At 57.3% G+C, this 16649-nt stretch overlaps 6 protein-coding genes across 6 annotated transcripts; 2 read left to right on the forward strand and 4 right to left on the reverse strand.

Annotated features, from left to right (window-relative positions):
• Positions 1–389: 389 nt before the first annotated feature.
• Positions 390–818, reverse strand: PG986_000111 (uncharacterized protein; the record flags this gene model as incomplete). Its single annotated transcript, XM_066836333.1, has 1 exon — positions 390–818. One exon carries the CDS (start codon positions 816–818, stop codon positions 390–392), a length of 429 nt encoding a protein of 142 aa, XP_066705226.1.
• Positions 819–3722: 2904 nt separating this feature from the next.
• PG986_000112 (uncharacterized protein) lies at positions 3723–5315 on the reverse strand (the record flags this gene model as incomplete). Its single annotated transcript, XM_066836334.1, has 1 exon — positions 3723–5315. The coding sequence occupies one exon, from the start codon at positions 5313–5315 to the stop codon at positions 3723–3725; it is 1593 nt and encodes a 530-aa protein (XP_066705227.1).
• Positions 5316–5867: 552 nt separating this feature from the next.
• Positions 5868–7736, reverse strand: PG986_000113 (Endonuclease TnsA- Hjc/tRNA endonuclease; the record flags this gene model as incomplete). Its single annotated transcript, XM_066836335.1, has 1 exon — positions 5868–7736. One exon carries the CDS (start codon positions 7734–7736, stop codon positions 5868–5870), a length of 1869 nt encoding a protein of 622 aa, XP_066705228.1.
• Positions 7737–8815: 1079 nt separating this feature from the next.
• On the forward strand, positions 8816–10478 carry PG986_000114 (ceramide glucosyltransferase; the record flags this gene model as incomplete). The annotated part of the gene is made up of 2 exons (XM_066836336.1): positions 8816–8904; positions 9005–10478. The coding sequence occupies 2 exons, from the start codon at positions 8816–8818 to the stop codon at positions 10476–10478; spliced, it is 1563 nt and encodes a 520-aa protein (XP_066705229.1).
• A 3061-nt stretch (positions 10479–13539) lies between these two features.
• Positions 13540–15444, forward strand: PG986_000115 (uncharacterized protein; the record flags this gene model as incomplete). Its single annotated transcript, XM_066836337.1, has 1 exon — positions 13540–15444. The coding sequence occupies one exon, from the start codon at positions 13540–13542 to the stop codon at positions 15442–15444; it is 1905 nt and encodes a 634-aa protein (XP_066705230.1).
• Positions 15445–15796: 352 nt separating this feature from the next.
• Positions 15797–16636, reverse strand: PG986_000116 (uncharacterized protein; the record flags this gene model as incomplete). Its single annotated transcript, XM_066836338.1, has 1 exon — positions 15797–16636. One exon carries the CDS (start codon positions 16634–16636, stop codon positions 15797–15799), a length of 840 nt encoding a protein of 279 aa, XP_066705231.1.
• Between the last annotated feature and the right edge of the window lie 13 nt (positions 16637–16649).

The raw sequence follows: 16649 nt of genomic DNA on the forward strand, positions 1-16649 counted from the left end.
GCCGCCAGCATTTTGATTTTGAATTTGCAATTCCGGTTTCTTTCAGAATGGGGTCGATGTAAGATAATCTTCTGCTAATCTAGCACGCCCCTTTTCACATCCCCCAGGGCTTCCCCCTCCATTAGGGCATGTGGGAAAAAAAGAAAAAAGAAAAAGAAAGCCTATACGCTTGATAAGGCTCTACGTAATGACTGTCGCTGCGTTCAATATCTGCCAAGGCTGAAAAACTCCAAGCGACCGAATAAAAGCAGACCAAAGCACGAGTAGTAAGATTTCATCAACCATAACGAGATCGGAAATAGAAGGAGATCGACAGAAAGGAAAGAAACATGAAACCGATCCAAGGCCCAAACAGGTAGCACAGACTCTCCTGGCTGCATTCCGCAGCGTTACGGCTGCACCTGGACCCCAACTGTGATTGCTCTGGCGTCGAATTCGTCGTCGTCGTCGTCGTCGTCCTCGCCGCTTACCAGCATCGCTGCAGTCGGCGACTGCAGCCAGTCCAGCACTTTGGCCAGCACCGGGCCGACGGCCTGGGCGAAGACTAGGTGCACCACCTCCGCCACGGCCTCGTCTTCGGCCGTGGCGGGGCGGATCAGTTCCCGCTTCGAGGTTATTTCGTCCAGCAGGAGGTCGAATTGGGCTTGGATGGGCGTGCGGCTTAGGTCGAGAGTGTACCGCCCCTGCTCCAAGTCCTGGCCGAACTTGGTTTGGAGAATGGTGCGGAGGTGGTCTTTCATCGTGGTGCGCATGGCGTTGCCCACGCGGTTGTTGAAGCTCTCGAGGAAGGGTTTGACGATGGTCTCATTGGTAAACATGTTTCGGGTAAAATGGATGTTACGGCTGTTGGAGGGACGATGAGAAGGTGTGAAGGAACTTTTATATACTTGGAAGTTGTTGAAGTAGATAAATATATAATTTGCTGTTGTTGTCTTGTATGGGCTGTGTTGACTTTATATTCCGTCGACGGGACGTGGACTTTTATCGGATGACTCCCAACTCCTTCTGGGGAAAAGGGGTTTACTTGTACACTTGACGATGTGAACATGTCCTGTACGCTCCCGTTGTGTTCTGTAACAAGCGGTGCATTCGTCGTTCTACTAGGGTTGAAGCCATCTACATGATCTGCCATCCGATTCTGCAGAGTAGCGTAGTGGTATCATAATGGCCCTCGATGCCGCCAAGCCACAGGGTTCCGGCGTGGGGTGTGCATCGTACACCCTTGGCTGGACTGCATCGGGCGCTACTATAGCGCCACTACGTTGTTCTGCACTTCACCTTGCCAAGAACTACCCAGGGGCAGCAGTGCCTTGGTCAGATCTCGGAGAAGAGCCGTTGACCCCAGGAGGGCAACCAGGGCCATCTCTAACCGCAGCCGGCCCCACGAGGATCCCAGCACAACCCACGCGATCAAGGTCCGACCATGGTGGTGCCAAGAGGCCGCATCTCTTGGCTGTTTCTTGCCCCAAGTAGGAAGATGGGGCACATGGGACAGCAGATAATGTAACAGAGGACGGAGCAGAGGACGGATTAGATTGAGACAATGGGGCAAACTGGGACGGTAGGAAAGGCAGTCGGGGGGGGTTCAATGTGTGGTCGGAACAACGGCCAACGGCAGCCCTATTGTAGGAATGCTCACAGGTCAGCTTAGGATCCCTGTACACCTCATGGACTTAGGCCTTCTTATAACCCACTATGGGCGACCCCTGTCATGACTACGCCGCGTCTTTTCCGATATGGTCTTATATGTTGGGATTCCGCTATATCGGATCACACCACTGCCAGTCTAGGCAGGGCAGGCACACCCAAAAGTCACCCCAGGGTTGTCTCCACAGACCCCGGAAAGCCCATCGCCCACTTTGTGCACCTCTGATGACTCACCCTTGCGCTGCGTGCGTTCTGCTAATTGCAGATGCCGGTACCTACAGGAGGCAGTGCCAGCCAGGGTGAGAGCGCCCCCAAGCCCACCGTCGCTCCGGATGATGTTGGGACCAGGATCAGACAGCCGTGGAGTGTCCATAAGGCCTAGGAGTGGGCCGCGAAAGTAACAGGCGGGGAGGGCTCATTGGACTGGACTGGGGTAGTTAGGCTATGGAGAGTGATGCTTCTTCCATAGAGATGGGAGTTGTGCTCCTGCCAACCGCGGCCCTCAGGAGATCATTGGCATTGAAGTATTCTCACAGAAGATAGACGGAACCAGATAACAACTAACTGAAACTTGTCGTGGCAACATTGCTCTCCGGGTAGCATATTATCTTCTGCACACGAAATAGCTCACCTAATTAAGTCCAATGTCAGATTAGGCACCTCATTTACTGGGGAAAACTCACTTCACGAATATGTCGCTTAAGTTAAGGGAGACCATCCCAGTCTAACTTCTTTCATGGCGATTTGATCATTGCTGTAGAACCAATGGCGCCGAGACCGATCCCGCCCTAGGCGCGAAACAGTCCGAAACCCAACAATGCCGGCCGGTTCCGCGGGCAGGGAATGATCGCCGCCACGTCGCCCCGCATTCTTAAAGGGGCGGCGAAAGGGTGGCCGTCACGTCCGCTTTGTCATTATGGACCTTCTGCCGGATGTCGTTGACGCATGCCCGGCTGCCGGAGAAGCTCGCGGTGGTTTCTCAATGACTGTGCCCGCTGCCGTACCTTGGATCGATCCTAGATGAGAGCACGAGTCTTTGTTTCCTCAACGTGGGACTCAGCTCATCGAGGTACTAGTAAAATCAACAGGAACAAGAACAAGTGCCCATTATGGGAAAGTCCGAACCGGACAGCGGGACGATTGCGGCAATGAAGAAGGCATACCGGGTCTCGGTGCGGGTTGAATAAATAAAAAGGGGGGCAATGACACCGAAGACTATCCAAGAACGACAACTGGATATCCCGGGCGAACCTGCATGGAAAGGAAGATGAACCGCTCCATGTTGACAAAAGACCTGTAACATGCATGGCTCAAGTTTATGGGATCGATCACGACCGTTTTGGACTCCGGGGGGGGTGACATAAGTCTGTGTGTTGCTCTGTTTTGAATCTTTCATTTCTGCTGGCCTGCCGGTACCAGTAGAGAAAAATAAGGAGACTAGCTATTTGGGTAGGAAATACATACCACTAGATCGTACTCTCTGCTAACCGATAATTTCTCCATTTGCAAAATTCTTATCTCTCTTGCTCGAAACTGGATGGAGTCAAAAGCGCAGTTTGATCTGAAGAGACAACTATGTTGACATAAGAACGCGTGGAGAACCCGCTCGATCATTCCCCATCTTCCCGCCATAGGTAGATCTGCCGGAACGCAGGCCAAGCTGCTGCTTCAGACTCATGTCTTGTTTATATCGAGTGGCAATCTGCTGTTGACGGATAACATAACGAAGGCCCCATTGTAGTCGGAGAGCATGGCCATTTCAACATATAATTCACACACATGTACAAGAAACAGAGATGGCAAGATGAACAGGTTGGTAATGTTTCTTTCATCTTAGGAATCGTAAGATCCCAAATCAGATGGTAATGGGCTTAGATGAAGTACTGTCATTGTTCTTATTGAAATATGGGCAAATGTATGATATATGCACTGACATGCACTATGGACTAAGAATGCCCCATCGCACTTACTTCCCCAGACCCCACTCGCTCCCTCGCGATATCGGCCTCATGCATGCATATCCCACCAACCACTGTGCGGCAAGATATACGCTTTGGGACGACTTGCTCTTCACACTACCGCGACTCCCCCTCCACCTCTGCCTCGCCCTGCCGCACCGCTTGCGCCGCAGGGAAGTCCTTCTCGCTGGCCTCGGGCAGGTACCGCGACGCCACGGTGAAGCCGGCCGCGAGCAGGAAGAGGATGGCCCAGACGAGGTAGCCGCCCAGGATCTGGGTATTAGCCCCCAGGGCGAAGAGACTCGTAAATAGGGCCGGCGTAAACGCGCGGAGACCACTCAGACCCGTCAGGGCGAGCGCGTTGAGGGTGCCGAGCATGGCGGGCGAGGGGCTGACATCGTTGAGCGCGAGCTGCACGGCCGTGAAGCTCATCGACACGCCCGGCCCGATGGCCAGAAAGCAAGGCGCCGCGACCCAAAACACCCGATCGAAGCCCGCGCGGCGCAGCGCGTTGAGCAGGGCGTTGGTCCCGAGGAAGAAGGGGTAGCAGTTCGCGCATAGACGCATCACGCCGTTGGTGCCCATGCGGTGCTGCAGGGGCGGGAACACGACCAACAACCAAACCGCCTGCGAGACGCCCGTCATGGCCATGAAGGCGCCGATCTGGAACTTGGTGAAGGCGAGCCCGCCCAGCTTGACCGACGTGAACCAGAAGACGGGGATGATGGCCGTGTAGGCGAAGGCGAGCAGCATGACGTGCGCGAAGACGTACAAGACAATACCCACGCCGGGCGTCTTCAGCAGCTCCCACGTGCTCTTCTCATCTTTTGTGACCTGTCTACCCTCTTCCGGCGCCGCCGCCGCCTTCGACATCTTCTTGACCAGCGTCTCTTCGACGAAGAACGCGCTCGTCAGCACGGCCGTCAGCCCCACCACGCCGACCGCGAAACTGGGCAGCGCGTAGGGATACGCCTCAAAGAAGCGAACGCCGCCAAAGACGCGCGGGTACTGCTGCGCCGGGTCGGCCAACACGCCGCCCAGCAGCGGGCCGACGGTGATGCCGACATTGCCCGCGAACGCGAAGAAGCTAAAACTGCGCGCCTGCGTGCGCGGCGTCGAGTGCTCGCTGATCATGGTCCGGATCGTCACGATGGTGCCCGCGAACACGCCCGCGAGGCAGCGGAACAGCACCATCTGCCACAGGCTCGTCGCCATGCCGAAGATGCTCGTCGCGCCGCACACGCCCACCAGGCTCGCGACCAGGACGGGCTTCCGGCCGACGCGGTCCGCGGCGCGGCCCCAGACCAGCATGACGAGCATCTGGGTCAGGCTGAACAGGGACTCGATCAGGCCCGAGTAGAAGCCGACGTCGGCGTCGCGGATGCCCGGGGCCACGTGCTGGATCATCTGGTTGATGTAGGGGAAGATGGAGAAGAAGGCGACGGGCTCGACCAGGCGCGCGTAGCAGAGCAGGAAGATCTGCGTCTTGGGCAGCGGCTTGTCGTTTGCTGCTGCCGCTACTTCCTCTTCCGCGCATAGGGCCCCGGCGACGTCCGGGTCCTGCGCGGGCGCGATGGCGGAAGAGGCCAGGAGCGGTGTCTGCTCGCTAGCGGCTAAATCCTCATCCTCCAGCTCGGGACGGGAGTGGTGGTTATGGTTGTAACATCCATTGCCGTTGGCTTTCGGGCCGCCGTTGAGTGCGGCGGTCATGGCTTCTTGCTGTGTCCTTCAGGGAACTGGCTCCTTCGCAATTCCAGCACGGGTCGTCGGAATGAGCGCGGGGAGAAGAGCCTAAAACAGCGCATCACTGGAATTTCAAAAAGAGCGAAAGAGAGCCAGGGTAAAAAAAAGCAAGGGGCAACCAACGATCAATCCCACGTAAGCAAAACGATAAGATGCTGAGACTGACTGCAAGCGCGCTAGTTAGCGGCGTTTTGTAAGCGCCCGTGCAACCTCGTCGCGGGGAAACTCTTGCCTTGCAGGCTGTTGTGTCGGGATTGGGGGTGAATATACACTGCAGAAAGGAAGCGGTGATCATGCACCTGGCTGCATTGTAGGTTCAATATCCGTCGTCCCATCTTTAGTGGACTGGAGGTCGTCTGGCAATTAATGATTCATCTTGTTACCAATCGGTGCAACGGTATAGTCAAGTCACGTCAAGTAGGCAGAGAAGAGGATGTCGAAATGCATCGTGAAGGTGATTGTAGTATTTATGAGCAATTGGAATTGCTCGTTCCGCTGACTGGTTGGTATACAGGATCATCAAACGTGAGACTCATAGAACTCATATCCCCATCGTATGACATCGTTTTCAAAAATCCCCGAACGCCGACCAATGCAATGGTATTGTAACATGTCTCGTATCTCGTACACCAATCGCCTCAATCCCGACGGCGATTGATAGGCCACCTCTTCAACAGGAATTCTCGAATCCTGTACTGCTTCAAAAAGAGATGCGACATCGCCATCACTTGCTGCTCCGGGTAATGGTATGTCGACGTAGACCAGAACAAGCGTCTTGACCGCCGTCGACTGTACACGGTTCACCGAGTGGAGCCAATGCCAGTTGTGAGCCGGCGCCTTGCGGCCCTGGCTCTTCCAGCCGGGGTTCGAATAAGAGGGCATGACCGAGATGGCAAACTCGGCATGTGAGAATGCTGGGCCGCGGTTGTACAGGAGCCAATCGCAGCCAAATTTGATACCAGGTCGTACGACCCAGCCGAGGGACCGGAAATGGTGGTACACGGCGTACTGAACCAGGAACGGATCATCGGGCTGCAGATCCAACTGCCTCGGGGGGAAGTAAGAATAGCCACGGCAAATGTTGAACAGGTCCTGCGTTGAGAGCAGCTCGCCAGACTTCTCGTCTCGAACCTTGAGAACGCCAAGTCCGAAAGCAAGGAAGAAGGCCTCTTCGCGTGTGAGCTGGAGATGCTCCTTATCCACGACTGCCAAAGAAGCATCATTGGACATGGTGCTGATCGTCGATAGTCGTGACTTCTGCGCGGGTTCCGGCAAGATATCGCTCGGGGACGAGACATTTCCAAGGGGCAGGATGGAGGGCTCCTGAACGGGGATTGCACCATTGGTAAGTATGCCGTCCATCGATTTCACAACCCCATGACCGTTCATGGTCATTCCAAGGCTAGGGCTTGGTGGGTCCGAGTTCATGAAGGTGGTCGACTCGACCTTGGGAGAAAAGCGCACACTTTTCCTCCTCTTGATCTGAGCCACGCTCTCGATGGGTGTGTCAGGCGGAGGCGTAGGATACGGATTCGTAGTAGTAGGCGTTTCCGGTCGCTCACGATTCCCGTTCAACAAAGTGTCTACCAAAATCTCTGCGCTAGTTGCACTACTGTTGACCTGTAACTTGGATGTCGCGGTGGACAGATCACCCAAAGATAAACCCGGGTCGGCCGCTGATGCACTAACATCCCCACTAGGAGCCTGTCCATTGGCAAGGAGTTCGAGAGGTTCTGCAACAGCGTCACTGGGAGCAAGAAGTGCTGCGAGATCACTAGGGGAATTGGGCAAGCGGAGGAGCTCCATCGGTCCTACGGGCGCAACGAGAGACTCGAGACGGCGAACACGGCGGATGGCCTCTTGCTCTTTCCTGGCACGGTCCCATTTCATCTGCTGTCGCTCCTCGCGTCGCTGGCGGGTATACTCTTCCGCGACATGTTGTTTCTGCGTGCCACTGCGGGCTTGTTCGCGTTTCAACCAGTTGGGTTCACTTCGACTGAGATGTCCTTTCCCGTAGAAGCCTTGCTCCCAAAGCGCGCGGATTGCTTTCGCATCCACAATGTGCACACTTCGCGTCTTGGCCGACCAGATTCCTTCATGGATAATCGAGGGCTCGCGCGGGGCAGTCAAGGCCTGTGTGATCCAGGTGTAGATGACATGGATCAGGGACAGAGGATTACTCGGATAGAAGCTGGGTAGGGGGAACGTGCGGATGGGAATCGGAAGTTCGTGTATCTTGGTCAAGGGCGGTGGCCTGGGAGCTGCAGGCACAACGGCCGATCTCGGCTCCTTCTCAGGTTGCGACGCATTCGGCTCACGAGTTGTACCGGTAGGCAAGCCAGCCGCGGGGACTGGCAAGGCCGGGAAGGCTTCTTGAGTTTGGTTCATTGAGATATGATCTTCACATCATGTTGGTCTATCTTGGCAGGAGCAGTTAGCAACTGGTTGAGGGGGATGCCGCTGATCGTTTTGCAAAATGGTTGGGACCATAGCCAATAACTCAGATACCGTTGTAGTCATTTGGTGGCTCATCGAGGGTTTGACGCCTCTAAGCTCCAATTATAAAAATAAATTGTCATCACCGTGATTGGCATGGTATGGTCCCTCTGCATTTCGGATTGTGGTAGAATGTGGAAGACAGAGAGGTAAAACTTACTCAGATGAGGGACACTCCTCCCGGTGCGGTAGCAATTACACGATTGGGGGAGGCCATTCAATCGTAGATGCTCTGAGCCATTTGTTCGGAGCTCGTGTACAAGTCTGTAGCCTGAGTCTCGAGAATTTGCTTGTGTGAAAGGTGTTACCCGGGATGGTGGCCTTGGAAGAAAAAAAAAGTCCCCAGGACGAGATTTTATGGCTGACTCGGAAAATCTCGGCTAGCGAGAGCTTGGTGGGCCACGTCCCTCGCGGTGGGGAGCTCTGGACCTTGCTGCTTGCGGCTCTGGGCAAAGAAAAAGCTCTGTTCCTTGTGCCCGCAGTTTTAGGTCAGCACGTCAACAGTGCCTAGAGTGCTCAGTGCAGTGCTAAGCATTGCCTACATGTAAACTCCCAGCAGCCCTGACAGCCTGGCAGCAGCCAGCCAGGCCCAGCCAACCAAAGATGTGGCCTGAAGCGCAAGGCAGAACGCAAGGCCTCAATCACCGCCTTGCCAATTGACAATTCCCTCCGAGACCCAATATTCTTCACAAGGGCGGACCTGATGGAGCCCCGAGGTTACCAAACACAGCAGAACGAGCCACCGTCTTTTCGATAGTCATGAAACCCCATCTCGTTATGTGTGCCGCCGTCTCGCGACAACGTCCCAGAAAACCCGCGTTTGGAGAGCCTGGTCGGATTTCCGTATGACCGGCCGAGGGTGACAGCCGTCTTTCCCGTTATCACAGGGTACCTACCTTCTTTACCGAGTGAGCCAGCAGTTTTCGCTTTACATTGCTTGCGCTTGGCATTTGGGTGCAGCAGCAGCAACAATGGCATCCGCTGCTGAGGCTCTGGGATACGTTTCCCTTGCTTGGGGCGTCTTCGTCATAGGCGTCCAGGCAATCGGTAGCTACAAAATGTACGTCATGTAACAGCCTCCCGCTCCCAGAATGGGACCTCATTGATATACTCTTGGTGTCTGGACTTTGCAATTGACTTTGGCCGGATCCCTTTTGTAGCTTCCGAAACTACGCCGCCGTTCCGACCAAGCCAGTCTCCCCGACCCTGCCCAAGCAGGACGTCCCCCACGTCACCATCCTGCGCCCCGCCAAGGGCCTCGAGCCCTTCCTGTACGAGTGTCTCGCCTCGACCTTCCGCCAGGACTACCCCCGCGACAAGTTCACCATCTACTTCTGCGTTTCCTCGAAAGATGACGCCGCCTACGCGGTGATGCGCCGCCTGCTCGACGAGTTCCCCGACTTCGATGCCCGCATCTTCATCGAGGACGAGGATCCGTTCCTCCACGGTGGCGGCGGCCACGCCGACAAGCTGGGCCCGAACCCTAAGATCCGGAACTTGAGTCGTGCGTATAGGGAGGCCAAGGGCGACATCATCTGGATCGCCGACTGCAATGTCTGGATCGCCAGCACCGCGGCGGGCCACATGGTCGACAAGCTCTGCGGGCTCACCGGGGAGACGCCGTACAAGTTCACCCACCAGATGCCCATCGTGGTCGATACCGTATCGTCGATCCGGCCCGACACCCCCGAGACACGACGTCTCCTTGCCGGCGACCCCGGCACCGCACACGACCGCGACGTCTCGAAGTCGCTTCTGGCTCAGGGCGGTGGTCGGTTGGAAGAGATGTTCATGGCCACTGAGCACGCCAAGTTCTACGGCGCCATCAATGCGGTTGGAGTTGCGCCTTGCGCTGTGGGCAAGAGCAACATGTTCCGCAAGTCGCATCTGGACATGGTCACGGATTCCAGCAGGAACCCCATCCTGCCCGCGTCTGTGGCGCATCTGCCTTCGGGATTGGACCACTTCTCGGCCTACATCTGCGAGGACCACTTGATCGGCGATCTGCTGTGGCGGACCAAGATCCCCGGCTTTAAGAACCATGGCTTAGCTTGGGGCGACCTGGCCATCCAGCCCATGGCGGGCATGTCCGTCGCTGGCTACATTGCCCGCCGCAAGCGCTGGCTGCGGGTGCGGAAGTGGACGGTCCTGGCCGCCACGCTCGTCGAGCCGGGCATCCAGTCGCTGATTTGTTGTACGTCCATCGCCTACGGCCTCACCACAGTACCTTGGGTCCACACGTACCTCGGCATCCCGCAGACGTGGGCCAGCTGGGCCAGCTGCTGGACGGGCGCCATCGCGTTCTGGGTCATACACGACCGCATCCTGTTCGGCCGCCTGCACGCCGGCCACAGCGTCCAGATCGACGAGCACACGCCTGCGTTTGCACGGGGCACGGCGCGCGGTGGCACGGAGAGGAGGCCCGTGGGCGAGTGGTTCCTGGCCTGGCTCGGGCGCGAGTTCCTCGCGTTCCCCATCTGGGCCTGGGCGGTGCTCCTCGGGACGAGTGTCTCGTGGCGCGGCGAGAAGTTCCGGGTCAAGTCGGACATGACGGTCGTGGCTTGGGACGAGACTAATGTGGATGTGGACAACGTGAGACGAGTTGATGGCGATAGACAGAATAAGAAAGACTAGATGACGACTAGACGATTAGAGTACCTGGCATCATGACTATACTGTTTGGTACATAATAATGAACTACGATTTTGAGTACGCTATATCACCATCTACTCTACTTTCAGAAGTGTCACTGTGAGGATCGTTCTATACTTGCCTTGGTAGGCAGAATGGCTCCATTCATCTACACCTGTCACTTGCATAGATACGTTGATCGCGAACCCCATAGACTTTTGTGTATGCCGCAATTGCCGCCAGTCGCTTGACCCCCTTCCATCACCAATCGGGATTTTGCCATTGGTATACAACGTGGAGCAGCCAGTCCCTCAGAGCTCGGTGCTATCTATGTAGGTATGCTGTACAGGTCCGGATGGTTGCCGGCTTTGGTCGTTGGATCCAGGCCTGCCAACGAATCGTGCATTCACGCTTGGAAAGGGGAATTTCTGACACTTTTACAGTTGTAGTGGAGTTTTCAGGGTCCTCGTCGTCTGGAGTCAGGTGGCACTAGAGTACTACATGAGAGAGGTTAGGTTCGATTCCTGCCTGACAGCGCCATTGGATCTCTCTCATGTTCTGTGGTCCCATCAAGGTGCATGCATATGCATATGCGGACGATGGTGACAGCTGGACATGTTCGGCCGTACATTCGTCCGAACTATGACTCTCGGGGCCGATAGGCTGTAGGCGAACGGGAATGTGGAAAACAGTATATCTATCTGACACATATTATCGTTCGTATCAACATATCATGCCATGTAATCCGTCGGGGTCGGGGTCGGGGTCGGGTTCGGAGCTTCGGGGGTCCTGGGAAACGGAGGGGCTTCTGCGGAGGGGGGTAGGATTCGTAGATCTCCCCAGCTGGCTGCTTAAAAATCGAGAAGGTTCAAGCGGCATCCGGTCCGATGCACAATCACAATGCCCATGTCAGGGAAAAGAAGCCACTCCCCCGAATACTTACATACACATATCTGCCGGCCCTTGGGACCCTTGGCAGCCTGGACCTGGAGGTGCTACCATGGCGGCGATCCCCATCCCCCTGAGGGGGCCAAGGGCTTAGGCTGGCCGGGCTGAGGAGGGGAGGGGAGGGGCGGCGGCATCGTAACGGCTTAGATGAGACCCCGTTTTCTTGTGTATTGGTCCATTGTGTATCTATCGCAGGTAGTGCGCCGCCACGTTGGCGGGTTAGCCCGAGGGAGCTGACAATAGCAAGCGGAGTGGTTTCTCACACGATAAATCCGACCTGACCAATTCCCAGCTGACTAGAACTCGACAGGGCTTCGGGGCTGGGCGGCTGAGCCGAGTTGAGCGACTCACCCCAGCGTCGCACAAGGGTTTATTCTTGCTACACCCGAGTCAGATAATCATACTACGGCGTTAAAGGATTTAATGTTCGCAAAACAGGCCGCCATGCATAAGTCTAGAATTGCAAGTCAGCGCTACTGGGTATCATATTATCAACAGTGAGTGGCCCGGCTCGACTACGGTGTGATTTGCATGCGTAAGCTTGAGTGCTTTCGGTAAGAGCAAAAACTCCGAGGTTCGACGCGGCGCTAGCAGATAGTACAGTATTAGGAGGAACGGGATTCAGAAAAAGAAAATGCTCCGATGGCCGCCCCATATTCGATACCGTATTCCCCCAAATCCCGCCCACCGCTTATCTTGTTTTCCCATCAATGATCCAAGCCAGACTGCTTCGTAATCTGGGTCTGTAGGTAGGTGCGTTACAAGTAGCTAAGCATAAATGCCATCGGAATCAAACTGTTGCCGTGGACGGGTGGCCCCTGAGCACCCTGTTTTTGCATCATGGTCCCTCTTGTTCCCTGCATTGGTAACAGCATTTGGCCATTGCCAATTATTAAGCATGTTTCCCGGATTAGGCTCTGTTCGGCGCTCCGTTCTTTATTAGTGGCGAGCTGCCCTTCTTTTTAGCGCGTTCCAGCGCCCCGGCGTTGGGTTCCGTCAGGTCGTTCAATGCCCGTCTTCTTGTCAGATCGGACGGAGCAAAAACAACAGTTCCACGACCCATAGTATGGAAAAAAAAACCTAAAAAAAAAAAACCCCAGGCCACAAAACCTATGAGCATGCAGGCATGACTTGTAAGCCCATTTTGGTGCCGAGGCTCACTTACGAGTGCTGCATATATTACTCGCATAGCATAAAGCGCATGTACGCAATGAATGTTGATGGTACGAGTGACATGGAATATTTTAGCGTGGCACGTTGCTGCGCGTTCTAACTCTGCATGCATTTCCAAGATGAGAACAAGGGGAGTGAGTTCAGATCTACAGTAATTGTAGACGCCAGATGCTTGCAGATGGTTCATGTCGATGCGTGGTCAGACTCGGGTTGAATCCGCCGTTCCAGAATCGCTGACTCGCCAAAGCCAAAGAGCTCCTTTTTATGCAGGTTGCATAAGGTGTGCCCTCGGATGCTGACCTGAAGACCGGGGCGAGATGACGTTGACGATCCCTGAAGGCCGGCGTTTAATCCCGTTTCTGGGCTCGTCTGGGCTCTATGACTAACTCCGCTCCAACCTAGGCTTGGGCCATCTAAGATTTGACATGGCTCGACCGAAAGGGCGTGTGGAGGGTGCAGCAGGTGGCTTTTGGGTGGGCGTGGGCGGGCGGTGGAGCTTTACGACCGCCCCTGGTAATCAGCCAGGGAAGGATTTGGGTCGCGAGGAGGCCCATCCTGCCGTGTGTCGAGAAGAAAAAAGTGTTTTTTTATACCTCGGCGCCCGTATTGGCGAGGAGTGCGTCCGATGATTCATTCGTCTCTTGTTCGCCTTTATAACACCCGCCATCCCACCTCTCCCCCTTTATCCCCCATTCCGACTCAGATTCCCTCAACTTGGCAGCAAATCTTGGATCTACGACATCCCTGTCGCATTCACTTTTTTGACACTTGCCGATTCTTGTGTCGCCCAGGTTGATAAAGTGAACTGAAGTGACCAACTGGAGATCCACACTTCCCGCACGCGGTTGCGACCTTCCCGAACCTAACCGACGGGTAACACAGCAAACACCGCCGCCGCATTTTCGAGTCGCACGAAATACCAACCAATCAGCAACCTGGCGCAATGGCGTCCGAAAAGGATACCAAGCCACAACAACAGCCCGGTGACGGCGAACATGGCCTCGAACACACAGCACCTCACAAGATCCCGTACTGGCGGATAGTATTCGACCAGTCCGGCATCACCGACTCCGTGCTCAACCACTCATATCCCGGCTCGGGAACAACAGAGGACCCCTACCTGGTGAATTGGATACCGCACGACCCCCGCAACCCCTTCAACTTCAGCGTCGTCACAAAATGGTTCATCACATTCACCGTCGCCCTCGCGACACTAGCCGTCGCGCTGGTTTCGTCCGCCTACTCGGGCGGTATTAGGCAAATCATCATGGAGTTTGGCATCAACCAAGAGGTCGCCACCCTGGGCGTCTCGCTCTTCGTGCTGGGCTTCGCCGTCGGCCCGCTGCTGTGGGCGCCCCTGAGCGAGGTCTTCGGCCGCCAGGTCCTCTTCATCGGCACCTACGCCGCCCTGACCGCCTTCAACGCGGGCACGGCCGGCGCCAACGGCCCGGCCACGCTGCTGATCCTGCGCTTCTTCGCCGGCGCCTTCGGCTCCTCCCCGCTCACCAACGCCGGCGGCGTCATCGCCGACATGTTCCCCGCCGCCCAGCGCGGCCTCGCCATGTCCCTCTTCGCGGCCGCGCCCTTCCTCGGCCCCGTCCTCGGCCCCATCATCGGCGGCTTCCTCGGCCAGGCCGCGGGCTGGCGCTGGGTCATGGGCTTCCTCGCGGCCTTCTCCGGCTTCTTCTGGATCGTCGGCGGCTTCCTCGTGCCCGAGACGTACGCGCCCGTGCTGCTCCGCAAGCGCGCCGCCGCCCTCTCGAAGCGCACGGGCAAGCACTACGTCAGCAAGATCGACGCCGACCGCGGCCGCGTCACGCTCGGCCAGTCGCTCAAGACGGCTCTCTCCAGACCCTGGATCCTGCTCTTCCGCGAGCCCATCGTGCTGCTGCTGTCCATGTACATGGCCATCATCTACGGCACCCTGTACATGCTCTTCGGCGCCTTCCCCATCGTCTACCAGGGCCAGCGTGGCTGGAGCCAGGGCATTAGTGGGCTGGCCTTCTTGGGTATCATGGTCGGCATGGTCTTCGCCGTCGCGTACAGCATCTGGGACAACAGCCGCTACGTCCGGACCGAGGACGAGCACGACGGCTTCGCGCCGCCCGAGGCCCGCCTCCCGCCCGCCATGGTCGGCTCCGTCGCGCTGCCCATCGGCCTCTTCTGGTTCGCCTGGACCAACTCGGCCTCGATCCACTGGGTCGTCAGCATCGCGGCCGGCGTCCCCTTCGGCTTCGGCATGGTCCTCGTCTTCCTGAGCATCATGAACTACCTCATCGACGCCTACACCATCTTCGCCGCGTCCGTGCTGGCGGCCAACTCGGTGCTGCGGTCCCTCTTCGGCTTCGCCTTCCCCTTGTTCACCAGCTACATGTACGCCGACCTCGGCATCCACTGGGCCTCCAGCATCCCTGCCTTCCTCGCCCTCGCCTGCGTGCCCTTCCCCTTCCTCTTCTACAAGTACGGCCCCCAGGTCCGCGCCAAGTGCCACTTCGCGGCCGAGTCGCTCGCCTTCATGAAGCGCCTCAAGGCCGAACAGGTCGCGGCCGACGCCGAGGAGGAGGAGCGCGGCTCCGAGCGCACCCTGACCGAGGTCGCCAACGGCGGCGCGACCACCGAGGAGGACGACGAGCAAAACGGGCCTGCCTTTGCCGCCATCCGTACGGGCAACTCGCGCCCGGGTTCGCGGGCGGGCTCGCGCACGGTGTCGCGGCGGTCCTCGCTCGCGCGCATCCCGACGCACCACTCGGTCGCGGCGTACAACGACAACCCGTTCGATATCGATCGGGTGCACACCAACCAGTCGCAGTTCAGCATGAAGCGGACCAAGTCCAAGGCGGAGAAATAGAGAACGAGAAGAAACCGAAAAGAAGGAGAGAAAGGTTGAGAGGACAGGTCCCACACACAGCGAAGGGACTGGGTCAACGCGAACGCGGAAGGACCATGGTATTTAACGTATGACGCGCGCAACAATCACGCATTTCATGCTTGGGCGCCTAAAATTTTTCGGGTTGCATTGCATCTATTGATATCCACATAGAACTATTTCGGCTTTTTAATGTCTAACACCAATTTCAAGCAAAGCGACACACAGCTCAATATGCTCATTCATCGTGACTGCCTTCGCCCTTGCGCTCCGTAACCAGTGCCACATGTAGCGTCCGTGGCCGCGTCATACCCCCCACCACCTTTGGGCTGGCTCAGAATGCACCATTGTAGCCATTCGTCTCGCTCCAGACCACGGCCGCCTGTCGAATGATTTCCGGCCAGCCCCTATCCCGCACCTCCACGGTCTGGAAGAACATGTCGATCGGCACGAGCAGCTCCTCAGGCACCGCCCGCATCATCGCCCCACGCCTGTCTTTCTCCTCCCCTCCCTCCTCCTCCTCCTCCTCATTACTGCTAGTATTATGTCCTTCGCCGCACACCCCCGCCCGGACGGCCGCAATCTCCTCGACGGCGCACAGCATCGCCCACGCCTGGTCCTCGACCCGGCCGTACAAGTCGTCCAGCGCCCGCATGGCGGCCTCGTCGTCCAGCACGCGGGCGAGGTTCCGCGCCGCGGCCATGGTCTCGCAGTACCAGCCCGCGCAGTCGGGCTCGAAGGGCCAGTTCCCGCTCCCCATCCCTGCCCCCATCCCCCGTTGTCGCTGCTCTTCCTCGATAGCATACCGCACCTCCTCCGCCGCCGTCTGCGGGGTCCGGTGGCGCCGCCCTCCCCGCACCGTCCGGAGATAGTGCGCATCGCTTCGGGGCGGGAAGTGGCACGTCCGATTCCTGAGGTCCGTCATGTCCATCAGCGCGTGGAACACCTCGCACGAGCCGGCCCCGCGCATCGCGAAGTCGCCGTCGCCGACGCTGTAGCCCGCGAAGTAGCCCAAGAGGTCCAGCGCGCCGAAGGAGACCTCGTGCGCGCCCTGCGGGAAGAGGTCGCGGGTCCAAAAGGGCCATTCGTCGAGGGCGGCGTGGTAGAAGCACTGCTGGGCGATGGATAGGGATTCCTGGAGGATGGAGAGGCCGGCGCGGGAGGGGATGAACATGCGGGGGAGGATG

This window comes from Apiospora aurea, assembly GCF_038362705.1.
Source record: "Apiospora aurea strain CBS 24483 chromosome Unknown utg000001l_segment0_segment0, whole genome shotgun sequence".
NCBI classification, from domain to species: Eukaryota; Fungi; Ascomycota; class Sordariomycetes; order Amphisphaeriales; family Apiosporaceae; genus Apiospora; species Apiospora aurea.